Raw genomic sequence first — 16,680 nt, forward strand, 5'->3', positions numbered from 1 at the left:
CAGAGTTCCTTATGCGTCCCGCAGGTTAGAGTCATCATTAAAAATGTCAAGATAACTGGTGACTAATGTTTCTGCTAGAGAGAGATCTCGTTTTGTCTAGTGGCAGTTTCCACTCATCGTATATTAGCACAGAGGGTTAATATGAATTCTGCAAAGAACATGCACAGGGCAAATCACCGTACTGTATTGTATGCAGCTACCTCAGTAGGTTACTACTTTTGTCTCAGGGATCCAATTCCAGTTCATAAGTTACAACCCTAATATAGCGCATTGATCTATGAACTGTCATCAAAGAGCTGCATGAAAGATGCATGGCATAAGTTAGTACGTTGCTTTCCCCCCCCCCCCCAATCTTTCATTATCCTACTGTTGCTAAATTGGTTCATTTCTGTACATTCTTAATAGTAAAGCCAATCACTGTAGTATGTTTTAAATCATGAGTTTGTGCTTTCCCAGACCAAGCACAAAATATCCTGCCTACTAGTATCTGTGATTCCTAGACCTTGTAGTATTCATTGTCTAATGTAAGATTTCCTATGGTCTGATTTACAGAAGTATGAGTCCCAGGCCCTGTATAATGTGTCTGTAAATGTGATGTAAGTGCTCTGACACCCTATACTGGTATCAGAAGCGCAAAAAACAAATTAAATGCATGTGAAAGAGGGGCTATGGAGAAATGAGGGGCACTGGTGGAGTGTGGTAGTGAGAAAATTTGTAGAGAAGGAGGTTTTGGGGGCACCAACAAAGATCATTGCACTGGGCGCTTACCTTCACTAAAGACGGCCCTGTGTGCTGCACTTCCCCATGGGATGGTATACCTATTTTACATATTCCCAGGTTTACTACTGGTAGGAAATCTGGTAATGTATCAGACTCCATGGGTAGATGTGTGGGAGCACCCACTCTCCATCCATGGAATGCCTTTCCAGTGCAGACTAAAGCAAGGCAACACCTTGCGCTGCGTTGTGTAACTCCAGATTTGCTATGCCACATAGAGCCATGCAAGGTAACTGTGCGTGCCATAGTAAATCTCATTTAAGGCTTGCGTTGCTCTGGTATCATCTTGCGTGACACTAGGTCAATACAGTCTTATCGTAAGTATGGCCCTGAGTTTGTCTGTAGACAGCATGGAATATGAGTCAAATACTTAATTATATCTTTTCAGCATTTTTTAAAACATATTATTGAGAAGGCAAGTAATGGAAACGTTATGAATAATAGGAAAAATTGATTTAATATGTGTATGTTAACCTTATTAATTATAAAGGTGCAATGGAATACTTGTTTACGGGTTTACACTTCTTGAACTTTAAACCCAGTCAACAAGTGTTTCGTCCTCAATGACATGAAGGTGTTGATCTTTTTCAAGGCTTGGTACATGCAACATTTGTCTTTGGTTTGTGTTTGACTTGTCAGTAGCAAGTACCAACTGTTGTAAGTAGGGTCTCCTGTGACAGTGTTATGTGGTGTGAAAGGCTCCTAGCCCTGTTGTATTGTTGAGGTCTGTGCTCTGATCCGTCTCAGTTTCATGCCATTACTGCTGAGATAAACTTTTGAACAGCGAATTAAGACTTTGATATATACTGCAGCTTTATGAGGAAGCGTTGCTCTATAGGGAGTCCACTGCAATCTAGGATAAAAACAGAAATGTGGCTGTAGAGCACAAGAATTAATATGCATATCTGTGGCTCAAAATACATAGCTGTGTACCGCGGTTAACATTTGTAGAAAGGAAAACATATTGCCGTCTGAGGGAACACACTCTGTGGGCTTTAAAACGAATAATGGAGTCAAACTGTGATGTCACTGGCAGTCGTCTGTATAACAAAAATAGTGGATTCACTAATATGGAGGAATAGCTTCGGCCTCATACATCAGTGCTAAATTGGATAATATTGGGCTGTCCATTTGGAAGAATATGCTAGGTTTGGGCGTGGAATTTAGCCATGTAAAATAGAGGCAATTCACCTTCATATTTGTTTATTACTTTTTTTAACGTGCCCTCTTGCTTATTTTGTCATGAGCTTGAAAGATTTGTTGCAGCTTTTAAGTATAGAAAATGAACAGGACCACCAAAGTGAAATCCCTAAACAAATCTAAACACTGTTAGATCTGAGGGAGATATCAAAACTTGTTTAAGGCCAGTGGAAATATAAGTTCAAGTTTCGGTCATTTCAGTTTTCTTGCTGCAGTGTGTATGGAAATTACTTTTTGCTCTAAAAAAACAAGTATTCAGTAGTAACAAGAGGAGAGTTTACAATAACAAAGAAAGTAAATAGATGTGTAGTCTTACCCCTTTTAAGGTCGAGCCTTTTCAAGCACTCATGCTTGTGGTGTCATCCACCTTGCGGGAGAGAGCAGCGGCGCGCAGGGGCCATCTGTTTGTAATTAACGTGGCCGCGCACACTTGTTTACATTTCTTTACTATCCCTTCCACTGCCTGCCTCACCCTCGCCCTCCCTTGTCAACCGGTTCCTTTTAAACAACTTTGTGGCTTTTTTATCTCTGAGAATTATTGTGCTACATATCTAGCAGCTGTACTTAAAAAAATCGTACTTTGTTAAAAGTATCTGTTAGCATGTATTTTAGTATAATACATTAAAACAGAGGCTGCTCTCTACACACACCATATAAACAAGCACTCTCTCCTAGCACATGCTGCCTTTCTTCTCAAGTGATAGGAAGGATGAAATTTAGAGTCAGCCCTGCTTTAATTTGAACCTGTGGCTGCTGTGTGCGCTCAGATTTCTTCGGCCATCTGCTTTTGTGGCTTGTTGATTTTGGCCAATAACTGTGCTAGATATCTAGCAGCTGCACTAAAAATAATCGTATTTTGTCAAAAGTATCTGCTAGCATGTATTTCTGTATAATACAATAAAACAGAAGCTTCTCTCTACACACACCATATAAACACGCGTTCTCTCCTAGCACATGCTGCGTCTCTTCTCAAGTTATAGGAAGGATGAAACTTAGAATCAGCCCTGCTTTTATTTGAGCCTGTGGCTGCTGCGTGTGCACAGATTTCTGGGGTCATCTGTTCTTAATTAGAGTGGCTGCGCCTGCTTCTTTATCTTTGTTTACTCTATCTCTCCTGCCTGTCTCACCCTCGCCCTCCCTTGTAAACCGTCTCCACCTAACCGAGTTTGTGGCTTGTTGATCACTGCAAATAACAATCACTTAATCTCCCGTGCCTACCCTTGTTTTATTTGTTTACATTTATTTTTATAGCGTTACCGGTGCACATTATCAATTCACATTAAAACAGGGGCTGCTCTCTACACACACCATATAAACAAGCGTTCTCTCCTAGCACATGCTGCCTCTCTTCTCAAGTTATAGGAAGGATGAAACTTAGAGTCAGCCCTGCTTTCATTTGAACCTGTGGCTGCTGCGTGTGCACAGATTTCTGGGGCCATCTACAATAACAACACAAGTGCACAATACTGAAACATATCAATCTATGGATATTAGCAATAAACTTCTAATGGACTGGTTTATGATCAATACAGATGTGGAAGACTTATCCGATGCACTTATGCCATATTTACCGTAGGCATGTGAAGTAATATTTTGCAATGGCATTATTACAAAAATATTAAAAGATATTGCAACAGAATGAATATATTTATAAAACATGTATAAATGTACATCATAAATATTTTTTTTCCACTCAACTTACTTTAAAGTACTAAAAATGTTAACTAAAAATTCTTGCAATAAAATTTAAACTAACAAACATTTGTCAGTTATTCCTGGACAAACCATTGCCAATATCTTTGGTTACACACTTGTAAGGTGCCAAAAAACAGCACATATTAGCAATACCAATAGCTCAAAAATAAAATCCAAACAACCAAGCTCTAACTGCACATTGCTCAGAAGGTATATTTTGTACTTTAGCATTAAAACTAATTGTAAAGCTGTTCCACATTTGCTTTTTAAGCAAACAAGCTAGGACAATATTTTTCAGTAGCACACAATTCATTACTTTGTAGTAGTGTTTAGAAACATAGTTATGCTATAAAAACATTGCCATAGCCAATACGTCTCACCTTTCAGAACATACAAGTATTTAGTTATGCAGCACAATATCCTTGCTGCAACAACATCAACTGTTACATGGCTAAACACTTATAAGGTCCCAAAGGCGAGACCTATTGGCTATGCCAATGCTTGTTGTAAGAAAGCTGTACTTTAGTGCATTCCAGAGGTAGAGTACATGTAAAGTCTTTATATCGGAGTAGGGAAAACAAACTCTTCTACTACACCCAAACTGCATGTTTATCTCTACTCTTGTTGTATAGACCATTTTATGTACAATTTATTAAGCATGACGAAGATGTTATTGCTACACGAATTTAAATAGTGTAAAATGATGTCTTAGAAATTGAGTTTTAAATATTGTAATACATTGATTATGATGCAAAATGAACATAACGTTTTTAGTATATGTTTAAATGTTTGTAAAATATTTTAACCTGAAACATAAAGAAGGTACATGTTGAATGGTATGAAAAAATAATAATTTGTCAATTTGACTTATGCAAATTTCACATACAAACCTTTTAACATTGAAGTGAAAATTGCGAGAGCTTCACAGTAAAATTTTTCTGTTTTGAAATAATTGTTTTTTAATAATTTTAATCCCTTTTAGATACTCTCTTGACATACTGGAATAAAGTTTCTCCCCAGGAACTCATAAACTTCCTCACTCTTTTGGAGTAAGTACTAATGTTTAATATTATTATCTAAAAGGCTATTTAGGGTATTCAGTGGGTTGGTAACATTAGGATGTGTGGCTCTCTGCAGGGCTTTAGCTCTCACAGTGCGTTTTGGTGGATTCAGTGCAATATGACTGGCCGTACAGCCAACAGACAGAATATGGACTCCATTTACTGAAAATCACGTCTGTCTCCCCTATCTGCGCCTCATTGCTGTCTGTGTGACTGTGGCTGCAGCAACATCCCTTTCCTTACACCCTAGCCCCTCTGTGAACGCATTGTGTAAAGACAGCTCGACACCCTTGCCTTTGCTTCCATGCAGAGACGTTTTAAGGCATGGGCAAAGTGGGCTCTGGCCCAGGGCCCCAGCCTTCGAGGGGGGCCCCTGAAAGAGCCAGCTCTGTTCTGCAGAGTCTTCTCCCGATTGCCTTGAATAATTCTTAAGAAGATTGAGTTAAATACCGTTTTCCTTCAATTTATTTTTAATGTGGGTGAAGTGTGAGAATCTATTACAGACATTTTACAGAGAAATCTAGTGTTTATGTTTCATGTAACATTCATAAAAAAGTTTCTTTTAGATTAAACCAGGACCTCACAAATGAGAAATGGGAGGGTGTCACAGAGATTATTTACAGTAATATTAGTGAGCTGGTGCTGTGTTACAATATTGAAAAAAAACATCACTATACCTGAATCCTATATGCAAACACATTTAGAATTTTGCCAGAGTGCCTGTGGACTGTCAATGACCTGGTCAAAGAGGGCATGAAAGAGCTGGAATTCGATCATACATCCAAAGCTGTTCCCATCAGGGGGCCCCAAAATATGTTTGGCCCAGGGCCCCCAAAATCCTTAAGATGTCCCTGCTTCCATGGGTGTATCATGAGTTGCATGTCTGCGCCCTACCAACATCACCATCGTTGGGTGTCTGAATCTATTTTACCAAAAGCAGGGCACCTAACTGCTGCTCCCTAGACTTGCTACAGATGAACAGGCCCTGCCTGGTTACTTTTGTGGCTTCCCACGGGTTTAGCTGAAAAACATTAGATTACTGCTCTAATACAAAGATAGGTTTATTCGTAAGAGCAAGTTTTATTCCATGTTTGTACTCTATCCATCGTGCATCTTTACTTCTCATACAAAGCTAGATGAGTTTTGTAGCAGCTGTGTACAAAACACTTTTTTGGCAACTGTAGCCCAGATTTTCCGGTGCAAGTCAATGCATTTTTGCAGCCTTATGACACTCAAAGTCCATATAAGTTTAGTTACTTTCTTACTGCTTACACAAGCTCATAACATGTATGGTTGAGGGGAGACATTTCTCTATCTGAGTGCCAGTTTGTGGTCATGTGCAGCCTCTTTGGCACCGGTGCACCCGGTGTGACAATCTTTATTGGTGACCCTCCCCCGCGATTCCCTGCTCCACAGATTCTCTCACAACCACCCTCCAACAGTGCCCCTCATCTCTCCACAGCTCCTCTCTTATACATTTTATTTGTTCTATGGTGCAACACATACTAGTGTAGGGTGTCAGAGCACTTTACATCACACAAACATACAGAGACAATGACTCAAGCAGGTGTAAATCAGTCTGTAATAAATGTTAAATAAAACAATGAGGATAATAAGGTGTAGGAATCACGTCATTCACACTGGTAGGCACTATGTCTTACGAATGTTTGGTCTGGAGAAGCACAAACTTACTAAAGTGGTTGCGGTTGGCTTTACCAATAAGAATGTATTTCTACCCAACTGAACCCTTTTTTAACATTAGGATAATGAAGACTGGGGAAAAGCATAACGATTTAACCTATGCCATGCAGATTGCAAGCAGCCCTTGTTGACAGTTCATCGGTCACTGTGCTTTATTAGGGTTGTAACTTATGGACTGAAAGTAACTAGATGATCTTCTGTGATCTGCATGGTACACATTCTGTGCAGCAGGCCTATGAACCCTCTGCACTGCTAGAAGGCGAGTCTGAACTGGCACTAGAAAAAACTCCATCTTACTTCAGCAGGAACATCAATCTCATATTATCTTGACATGCTTATTGTAGTCTAAAAACTGCTGGAGGATTCTGCAGTTGGTGTTTTTAAACCTAGAGGTTATTTCTAAACACAGCACCCCCACCCCTCGAGCTCAGTGCCAGGCGCAGCTGCACCAGTGGCACTGCCCTAAAGCCGGCCCTAATGGGAGCTACCTACGCTAGGTTTGGATAAAATTAATAACTTCTGACCACATAGACTCAGGGTGTGGTTGGCTATTTCTCCTTAGAGCTAGCCTGGCCAGTGTGTTTTTTTACAATAGGTAGTTTGTGCAGAAGTCCACACATATACAACACTAGACAGAGTTTCTTGCGATGCCCGCGCCCCCTCTGTCAATACTTGTGATAGGCAGAGCCCATAGCCCTTGTGAGAGATCCAGGAGACAAGAAGAAGAGGAGGTAGAAGATGCAGCAATCGTACCTGAGGACACACCCAGGACTTGAGCATGGGAAGTGGGAAAACACAGCCATCCTTGCAAGGAGGCGGGTGGCACAGACACTGGCACAGATGGAAAGGGAACTAGCAATAAGGAGCAGAGGAGCACAGGGTGTGTGGGATGGACACTGTGGGCCTAACTCACAAAAGCATGTTGGAGTATGTAAAGCAGTATTCCTGCAGCACATTTTTAGATAAAATGGGAATATTCAGGGATTATTCATATACAGTTAGTAAAAACAGAAATGTCTGTGCCCTCCGTGCAATTTACTAAATGGGAGTTTGACGTTTCGAACTTTCGAGTCTAACTCACGAAGGCATGTGAAAGTATTTATAAGACTACTTTCGTAGTAGTGTTTTCTGTACTCATAAATACTGTGTGAACCAGCCCTTGTGCACCAACACTATGAACAATGCTTAATTCTCATTATGCTGCCCACCTTACTGCCCAAGTATCAACCCTTCAGCTAAGGTTGTAACGAAAACATTGAGATTGTTTGGCACTCTGGACAGTTCACCTGTTTCTCCACGATGCTTGGCCTTCCAGTGACAGCGTTTACTCAGGGAATGGTACACATGCTGGGTATGTTACACATGCCGGGTATGGTACACATGCCGGGTATGTTACACATGCCGGGTATGGTACACGTGCTGGGTATGGTACACATGCCGGGTATGTTACACTTGCCGGGTATGTTACACATGCCGGGTATGGTACACATGCCTGGTATGTTACACATGCCGGGTATGGTACACGTGCTGGGTATGGTACACATGCCGGGTATGTTACACTTGCCCGGTATGTTACACATGCCAGGTATGGTACACTTGCCGGGTATGTTACACATGCCGGGTATGGTACACGTGCTGGATCTGGTGGCTTAGTGGACTAATGTGTCCACAGTGAGGGCCTATGTTCAAACTCATGGTCACAGGTTCAAACCCAGCGGGTTCACTCAGCCTTTCATTCTTCTAAGGTCGATAAAACGAGTACCAGTTGAGTAACAATAAACATCTGTTATTCAGCACCAAAATATCCTTGGCTAAAAGTGTGCTTTACCAATACACATGTTATGTTATTCCTTGACTTGAATATCATTAGCTTACACGGCAGCCACCTGTGATTCGCTGCTACATAAACATGCTCATGTGCTCATGGCGTGGTGGGCTGAACGTGTGGGGGTCATCGTATCTACCTCACTCCTCACAATACTTACTTGATGGCATTCGGGGAAGCATTGGACACCGCGCCCTTCGTCTCTCCCCTTCTCATGTCTTTCGCTCCCAGCCTACCCTTCTCCAGCCTAGCGGAAGTACCTCAGTGTGATCCGTGCTGCCTTGTTGTTAGTGAATCAAACACGGATTATTCCGGTGGAGCACTTTTACATGTTCTTACATTTCATAGCAAACCCAAAAGCTTGTTGTAACTGTTGTGTTGGTTCTTGCTTTATTTGTGACTTTTGACCCTCCCTGTCTGATGCACTGTAGCAGCGCTTGTTAAACCTGCCTTTGAAAGAAAGTTTAGCATTGACGTGGTAGCAGGGACATTATTGGGCTCAGACCTGTGCAGACGTGCAGAGCTCCTCGGCGCACGTGTCTGCCTGCCATGGCTTCCTGTCTCGGTCTGATATATATCATGACGCTGGCGCTGGTCCCAAAACATTCTAAGAGATACTAGCTGATCACGCAACTGGAAAGGTATGTGCTGTCCCACACAATGCACCCTGTGAGGAGACATTGTTGTGGGGTGGTTTGAAAAGATACTTAAACCTCAGAGGGCGGTACATCTTCATGTAAGTTCCTCTCCTCGATAGTAACCCAGTACACCTGTGCTTGTGCTATAAGCGAACCCCCAGAATGTCTTCATTGTACATGTTACACTTGAGTGACATTTCCTGAGAGATATATCTCCAGTGGTATGCTGTCCTCTCCCACAGCTACATGACGCTAACCGAAAGGGTGGATCCCTTAACTAGAGATTCATTTCTTGACAAATCGCCGAGGGCGCGGCAGCGACTGCAGAGAGGGCTGAGGCTTGTCAGCCTACAGAGAACAGTCTTTACTTTTTTTTTGTTTAAATGTGTTCTTATTTTCGGCTCTGTGAATATACCATGCACGGCCAGTTCAATAAGACCCTATAAGAGCATCCTTATATTCATCTAAAAAGGTTACACATTTCTCACCTTGGTTTGAGATAGGCCTTACATGAACAGAGATGCCAGTGTTATCTTAAAGTATTAGAATACCGAATAGGAAGATTAGAATGAGAAAGCGCCTGCCCTGCACAAGTGAAAGCGCCTGCCCTGCAGAAGTGAAAGCGCCTGCCCTGCAGAAGTGAAAGCGCCTGCCCTGCAGAAGTGAAAGCGTCTGCGCGTGCCCCCGTTCAAGCGTTACTGGCGGTCCCTGCATTCCAGGCCGCCAGACATCTGTAGTAAAAGACCTCTCACGTCTCCTGGACCCATGCATGCAAAGTCAGACTTGGTGGGGCCTTCCACCCAGAGCATTCACTAGCGTTAACACCTAATACTCATTATTACTCAAGCCCAGTATGATGACAGTGTAGACAGGTTCATCTGACGATCTGACCCCTTTTGAAAGACAGTGGAAGACATCTCGCCATCACGTGCACAGTTCGCGGCATGTGGGAGCATGGGTTCGTGATATGTAGAAGTACATGAAACTCATTCGGGGTGAAACATATAAGTAAATATCATACTGTTTTTCGACAGATAAAGTACCTCATACTGTTCATTATAAGGATATTGCAATTCTGTAACCATTATAGAGGAAAGAGACCAAGGCTTAATTCCTTTTTAAGGCCATGGAGCTCGGAGGTGACTTCCAGTATCCTCTTTTTTTTACAAGGTTGTATTGAGAAGTGGCATAGTACATACAGAGAGGCAAATACATGCATCATTATTTTGATCATATATCAACAAAAACACCATCCTTATCGACAGCTTACGATTAGCATATGTATTGTGTCGTATGGGATCCTTGATTTGTTACAAGCAATAGGCATTCAGTGAAACCAGGATGAATGAACTGTAGCCATACCTGCTGAACATGGCAAACTCCTTAACCCCGCCGTCATTCTTGTGCAAGGTCCTGAAAGTGCGCCCACAAAATGTGCAGTGTGGATCATCTGTAAAATTTTACGGTGTGTGTGGATTTGTATCAGAGCCCTCCTCGCCCCTCTCTCTCCCAACAGACTCCTCCTCGCTCTCAAGGGGGGGTGGGGGGTGGGAAGCCCTGCAGCTCTTTTAGGTCAGACAGCATTGCACCCCAGGCATGCCGGCCATCATCCAACTTTTCGTCCCTCGAAACATGCTTCATTCACACCTGCCGCCCATTCAGAGACATTTCGGTGCCAGTCCGCACAAGCAGGCGGCAGTGGGCTTATTCATTTTTGTTTTGATTATCAATTTTATTGGGGCTTATTCATTTAACAATAATATGCCACTAGCTAAAAGCAAGCCCAGGAGGTCGAAACTTCTGCTGAGTTTTTTGTTTGCAATATCCTCATAACGTACTGCATGGGGTATTTTATTTTTTATAACACATATTCACACTATCACCCTTCCCATGAACCACTTCAATCTTTGGTATCTTGCTTTTTCATATGAGAGTGGTAGTATGGCTGCAGACGTGAAGAATAAAAGAGGAATCTAGTGTGAAATTCACACATCAAAAAGCAGTTAGTGATTTGTTGTGAAAATATATTAGAATCTGTTTAATGTAAGTCAGATTAAAAAGTGCTGAGAATGTTAGAAAAAGGCAGATATATTCTATTATTCCTGTAATGACATCGACCGTGCAAAAAATAAATGTATTGCCATACATATCTACTGAATATTGTTTTAGAAAAACATCTCATAAGAATGAAAAGTCTGCTTTTCTTGTTTTACTGTAGCTGTGATTATGCTTCATGACCTGTCAATCACTCTGGCTGCTGGCCCTGTCAGTAGGCATGCTGACATCAAAAGTCAGCTGTCATAGCTTATTGCAGTTGACAAGCTACGTCATTTATTTCTTACAAGTGATTAGAGACATCACAAGTGATCTGCAGTAAGGAAATTAGTGACCGACTTTTACACAGGAATTGCAGTCTCTCATGTATTGTAAGACAATAAATCTAAAACGAATTATCTTGTGTGTGTTTTTTCATCTATCCCAATTGTTCTTTGCAGATGCCATTCACTTGGCTACTACACCTTCAAACCACTAATTCCCCAGGCAAACTTGTTCATGTTTTGGATGCCAAAACTGTATAATACATAGGCATGTTTTCAGTTAAAACTACTGTAACTGGGTTGTGAGCCCGGGTTAAGCATCAACCACAATTGTAGTCAGGGTATGGCACAAGCAAACCCGAAATTAAGCTGTGCTCAACCCCTGGTAGCTTGGCACAAAGCAGTCAGGCTTAACTTAGAGGCAATGTGTAAATTATTTTTTCAACACTTCAAACAGTAAAACAGTGAAAACACCACACAAAAGATCCCAATGTAGTTTAAGAATATAGGGTTTGATTTAATAAATAAAACAAGACCAAAATGACAAAAACCTAATCAGTAGAACTGGAGTTATGAGTTTTTAAAGAATAAACTGCAATATAGCACCTAAAGGCATAAAACACCAATCATGCTATCTGGTCACGCTGGACTGGTTCGAAGTGCAGCGTCCAACTCCAAATGTGTCTGGCTGTTTAGGAGGAATACTCAAAAGTTCAGGTCAACCGCGATGGACCACGGCACAGATACCGGCCTGGATTTGTCCTGCTGAAGATTTACCTTCTCAAGTTTTGTACAAGAGTCCCGTTTGCATTGGGAAGGGTTGCGAGGAGCAAGGAGACCATCGCAGGCAGCAGTAAGCATGGTGCGATAGAGCAGGTCAGGTGTTGCAAATGGGTGTACTGGAGCTTTACCTTGGCAGTCCCCCACTGACTGTGCAGGTTGCAGTGTGAAGAGACAGGCTAGAGGCGGATCACACTGATTTTTGGTGCGAGCGGTGTGGTTCTGTGTTAACGGGCCTGTTTGTGGCCGTGAAGAGGCCAAAAGCTTGATTTCAAGAGCTTGATAGCCGCACCAAGTATCCAGGACCTGAGAGGCACCACTTGGGGGTCAGGAACTCACTGAAAACGGGTCCAGGAGCTGTTGGGGAGCCTGTTATGTACCTGAGTCTCAAATGAGGAGGCCAGCAAAATAGCCCTTTGAGTTACTCTGAGGTCCTGGGTTCAAGATGGAGTTGCAGGTCCTGTTCTTCTTGCCCAGGCAAGAGGGCAGCAAGCAGCAGGTCAACACATTAGGGCAGCAGTTCCTTATAGAGCAACAGTTCAACAGCATGGTGATCCTTCCTACTGGCAGAGTATCCACAGGTGCAGAAGTGTACTGAAGTGATGGTGTGTGAGGTCCTTATTTTATACAACGTTGTGCCTTTAAAGTAGGAAGAAGCTTCTAAACGCATGCCTATGTAGTGCACACATGCCCTGCCTTCCCTCCCCTGACTCCAGACTAACTACAAGGGGTATGTAGCCCTTTGTGTGGGGACAGGACACAGCCTATTCAGGTGTAAGTGAGAGTGGGCCCAGCTCCTCCCTCCCATCCTGCCAGTGATGGCCCATATAGTCACACCGAAGCTCCAATTGTGTGTGGCTGTTTAGGAGGAATACTCAGAGCCCATCTTCCAACTACACCCAGTCGTGTGGCAAGAGAGAGGCTGCAGGCACCAAATAGCTAAGGCAAGAAAATGCTAACTTTCTAAAAGTGGCATTTTCAGACTTGTAATTTAAAATTCGACTTCACCATAAATTAGGGTTTTAAATTAGGATTCTAGGGACACCAAACATGAACCAGTTATCTCTTCCAATTTGGAAGTTACACGTATAAAATATAATAGGGCATCTCCAATGTTATTCTGGAGGAGAAATAGGCCTTGCTGTACTGAACTACAAATGTATGTGTTTTTCACTACTAGAGCATGTAAAACTTCAAAGTACTTTTCCACCTTTTCAAATACACTGCACCCTGCCTTTGGGGCTGTATAGTGCCAACCCTAGAGGTGACTTATATGTATTTAAAAGGAAGGATTGTGCCTGGCAAAGGTTTATTTCGCCACACTGAATTGACAGTTTAAAACTGCACACACAGGGTCTGTAATAACAGGCATGGGACGTGTTTGAAGGGCTACGTAAGTGGGTGGCTCAATCAGTACTGCAGGCCCACAAGTAGCAAATAACTTACAGGCCCTGGGCACATGTAGTGCCCCTTTACTAGGAACTTATAAGTAAAATAAGTATGCTAATTGGGTATAAGCTGATGTTACCATGTTTTCAGCAGAGAGTTTATAGCACTGACTGGATAGCAATGGTAAAGTGAGCAGAGTCCTAAGCCCAGCAAAAATTAAGTCAGCCAAAATGGGACATCTGGAAGCAAAAAGGTAGAGGGAAACCATGGCAAGGATGCCAGGTCTAACACTGCCATTTTGACCTGGCAAAATTAACCTTTTGCCAAGCTTCGCCCTTCCTTTTTAATAAATATGTCACCCCTAAGGAAGGCCTTAAAGGCTCATAGGGCAGGGTACATTGTATTTAAAAAGTAGGACGTGTACTTACGTTTTACATATCTTGAAAGGGAAAAACTCCTCAAGTCGTTTTTCACTGCTGCAAGGCCCATCTCTCCCATAGACCTACGCTGGGTTAGGCTTTACATTTGATAAGTGACAACTTTGGATTGGCTGCCAATAGAAATTTGGTGCTTATACTCAAATTAATTGTAATTTGAAATCCCCTTTAATGGTAAAGTTGCATTTCAAATCACAATTTTAAAAATGCCACTTTTGGAAGGTTTTAATTTTCTTGTCCTAACCATTTGTGCCTTTGCCAATGTTGGTGGACACATTACCATGAATAGCTCTGCTGCTGGGGTTTGTGTATTCCTCCCAGACAGTGACATCAAGGGAAATAGCTGTGGGCAGGATGGGTGATCCTACTAGGATGGCTGGGATGCAGAGCTGTGCCCTGCCCCACTTGCAATTCAAAGAGCTTGCTTCCAGCACACACAAAGGAACCTTACTCCAGCCTTATGTCACCCCAGACGTCTTGGAGCCTTGACAGGGCAGGGACGAATGTCCAGAACCAGATGTGGAGTTGGGCAGGCTGTCTCTTCTTACAGAAAGACTGGCACTATGTATAAATATCATATTCACCAGAACACTCCTGGACCTGTGGACATTACAGAAGAAGGGCTGCCCTGGTGCTTGAGGACTGCCTTGTAGTCTGAGAAGGAAGAATGGACCTGCTTACCTTGATAACAGGCTAACCTGAGTGACTCCAACAGTCAGTTGGCTGACCTCCTGTTTGAAGTGCATGGACATCACAAGCTCCAGAGGTCGCCCAAAGCACGAAACATTACATTGAGCATATGCCTCTTTTTCCATATCTCTTCTCATTCTTGCTGTTACCTTCCAACCCAGTTTGAATATGCTATTGTTTTGATACTGTTAATTAGAAAAGCTGCACCACAGTTTCACCCTTTCTTTAGGATTGCTACATGTGGCAGTCAGTACAAAAATAAGACCCAATCCATGAACAGATCCTATATCGGGCTTACGATTCAAATAATTGGCTCAGCACTACACTACATACAGTAGCAAACTTGATACTGCACTAAAGTGTTGTTATATATTTTGTTTCAGGGTACCAGTAAGGATGGTTTGAACAGCACCAATTCTCTAGGATTTTACTTCACTGCCACCTTCAACTTCAATACTCACATGGCACACAGGACTAAAACTTCATGGCTCTAGCTATCTCTGATCATCAAAATTAAGTATTTCATCCTTCAAGAGGACTTCAGAATGGTCCCCCATGCGATGGTCCTGTCACAGCTCCATTCAGGGAAAGATCTGCTAGTCAGCATCTTCCAAACCCACCTAAGGCCACTGAGAAGGGGGGTGGAAGTCCTATATTTTACAGTATGGTATTTACTCTAAACCAGTTCTTAGTTTTTAGGAGATCACTGCAGCTTGACCCACCCATTGCCTCTGTCAGCGTTACTAATGATAATTCAGACTTTTTATACATTAAAAATGACAAATACCTGCCAAACAAGCTAATGTTATAGCTTTGGGTGGCAGGTATTAATCATTTCTAATATATATAGAATTATTAAACAACTGTTGTGTTTATCATAAAATTGGACAAACAGTGCCACCATGTTGCTGGCTGTCATAAGTCCTGGTGCTGACAACTAAGTGCTGGTGCTGAGTACCGGAAACCACCAGCTCAAATGAAGTACTGCTCTAAACCCTTTAAAATCAGAAACAGATACATTAGTGAAGATGTATTCAATCTGGACACAATGAAGCTGTTTTTCTGTGTAGAGTGATCTCATTATTTAAAGTTACCCATATGCATCATGTAGAAAATTGGGCTGTGGGTCGAGGGGGGTGAAGCCCTACTTAAGAAGCAACCACAATCCTCGTCAGGGTGAAACAAAAGCAAACCCCAAATTAACCTGTGCTTAACCCTCTGGTAGCTTGGCACCAAATCAGTCAGGCTTAACTTAGAGGTAACGTGTACAGTATTTATGCAGCACATCAAACAGTAATAATGTGAAAATACAACACAAGAAAAATCTTACATGAATTTAGAAAAAAATATTATACTTTGCTTAAACACCAACATGACAAAAATCCAATCAGTAGAACTGGATATATGCAATTTTAAAGATTTAAATAGAAATAGTGCCTGAAAGCCCAAAGTGCCAACTGTGGTTATCCGGCCACGCTGGACTGAGAAAAAGTCACAAGTTCAGGCCGACTGCGATAGAGTGCGGGCTGGATACAGGGACAAAGGTTGGCCCGCTGAGCAAAGTACCCTAAATTCTGGTTGCTGAGCATTGTGATGTTCCTTGTTGAGGATGCATTGTGCTGTGGTGGTTCTGAGGAGCTGGCTGGCTACGATGTGAAATCCTGTGTCAATGATGCGTTGCGCAGTGGTGGTTCCGAGGAGCTGTGGGGCAGCAATACGGTATGATGTCATGCGTTGAGCATACGTCTCACAATGGCAGTTTTGAGGGGTGGAGGGGCTTTGATGTGAGGTCCTGCATAAAGGAAGCATCACACAGCAGCAATTCAGAGGAGCTGTGAGGTCCTCCATTGAGGATGCGTCACATAGAGGCACTTTCGATGTAAAGCTGCAAGGCAATGCGTTGAGCTGCATCAATTCAGGTAGGACCTCAATTGGGCTGGCATAGCACCTTCATGCCCACTTCCAAGAGTGCAAGACTGGCACCACTTCAGTCAGAGTCTAGGTACAGGGTTCAGGATAGGTGGAGCCTTTTCTGTCCCTTAGGCTCTGGTCAGGAGGCCAGCCAACTAGCCCTTGTAGTTGTAGTCTTGTTCTTAGGTTCTAGATGCAGGTCCAGTCCTTCTCACATAGGCAGTAGGTCAGTAGAGAAGTAATCCTTCTTGCAGAAGA

At 42.5% G+C, this 16,680-nt stretch overlaps 1 protein-coding gene across 3 annotated transcripts in view; it reads left to right on the top strand.

The window, feature by feature from the left end:
• Positions 1-16,680, top strand: part of DOCK11 (dedicator of cytokinesis 11) — a 1,169,031-nt gene that overhangs the window by 762,935 nt on the left and 389,416 nt on the right. For all 3 annotated transcript variants that reach the window (XM_085607886.1, XM_085607887.1, XM_085607888.1), the window contains one exon: positions 4,655-4,721. In XM_085607886.1, coding sequence (XP_085464012.1) covers positions 4,655-4,721 — 67 coding nt within the window. The remainder of the gene's footprint in view (positions 1-4,654; positions 4,722-16,680) is intronic.

The sequence above is a fragment of the Triturus cristatus genome, chromosome 5_2 (assembly GCF_964204655.1).
Source record: "Triturus cristatus chromosome 5_2, aTriCri1.1, whole genome shotgun sequence".
In the NCBI taxonomy this organism is placed as follows: Eukaryota; Metazoa; Chordata; class Amphibia; order Caudata; family Salamandridae; genus Triturus; species Triturus cristatus.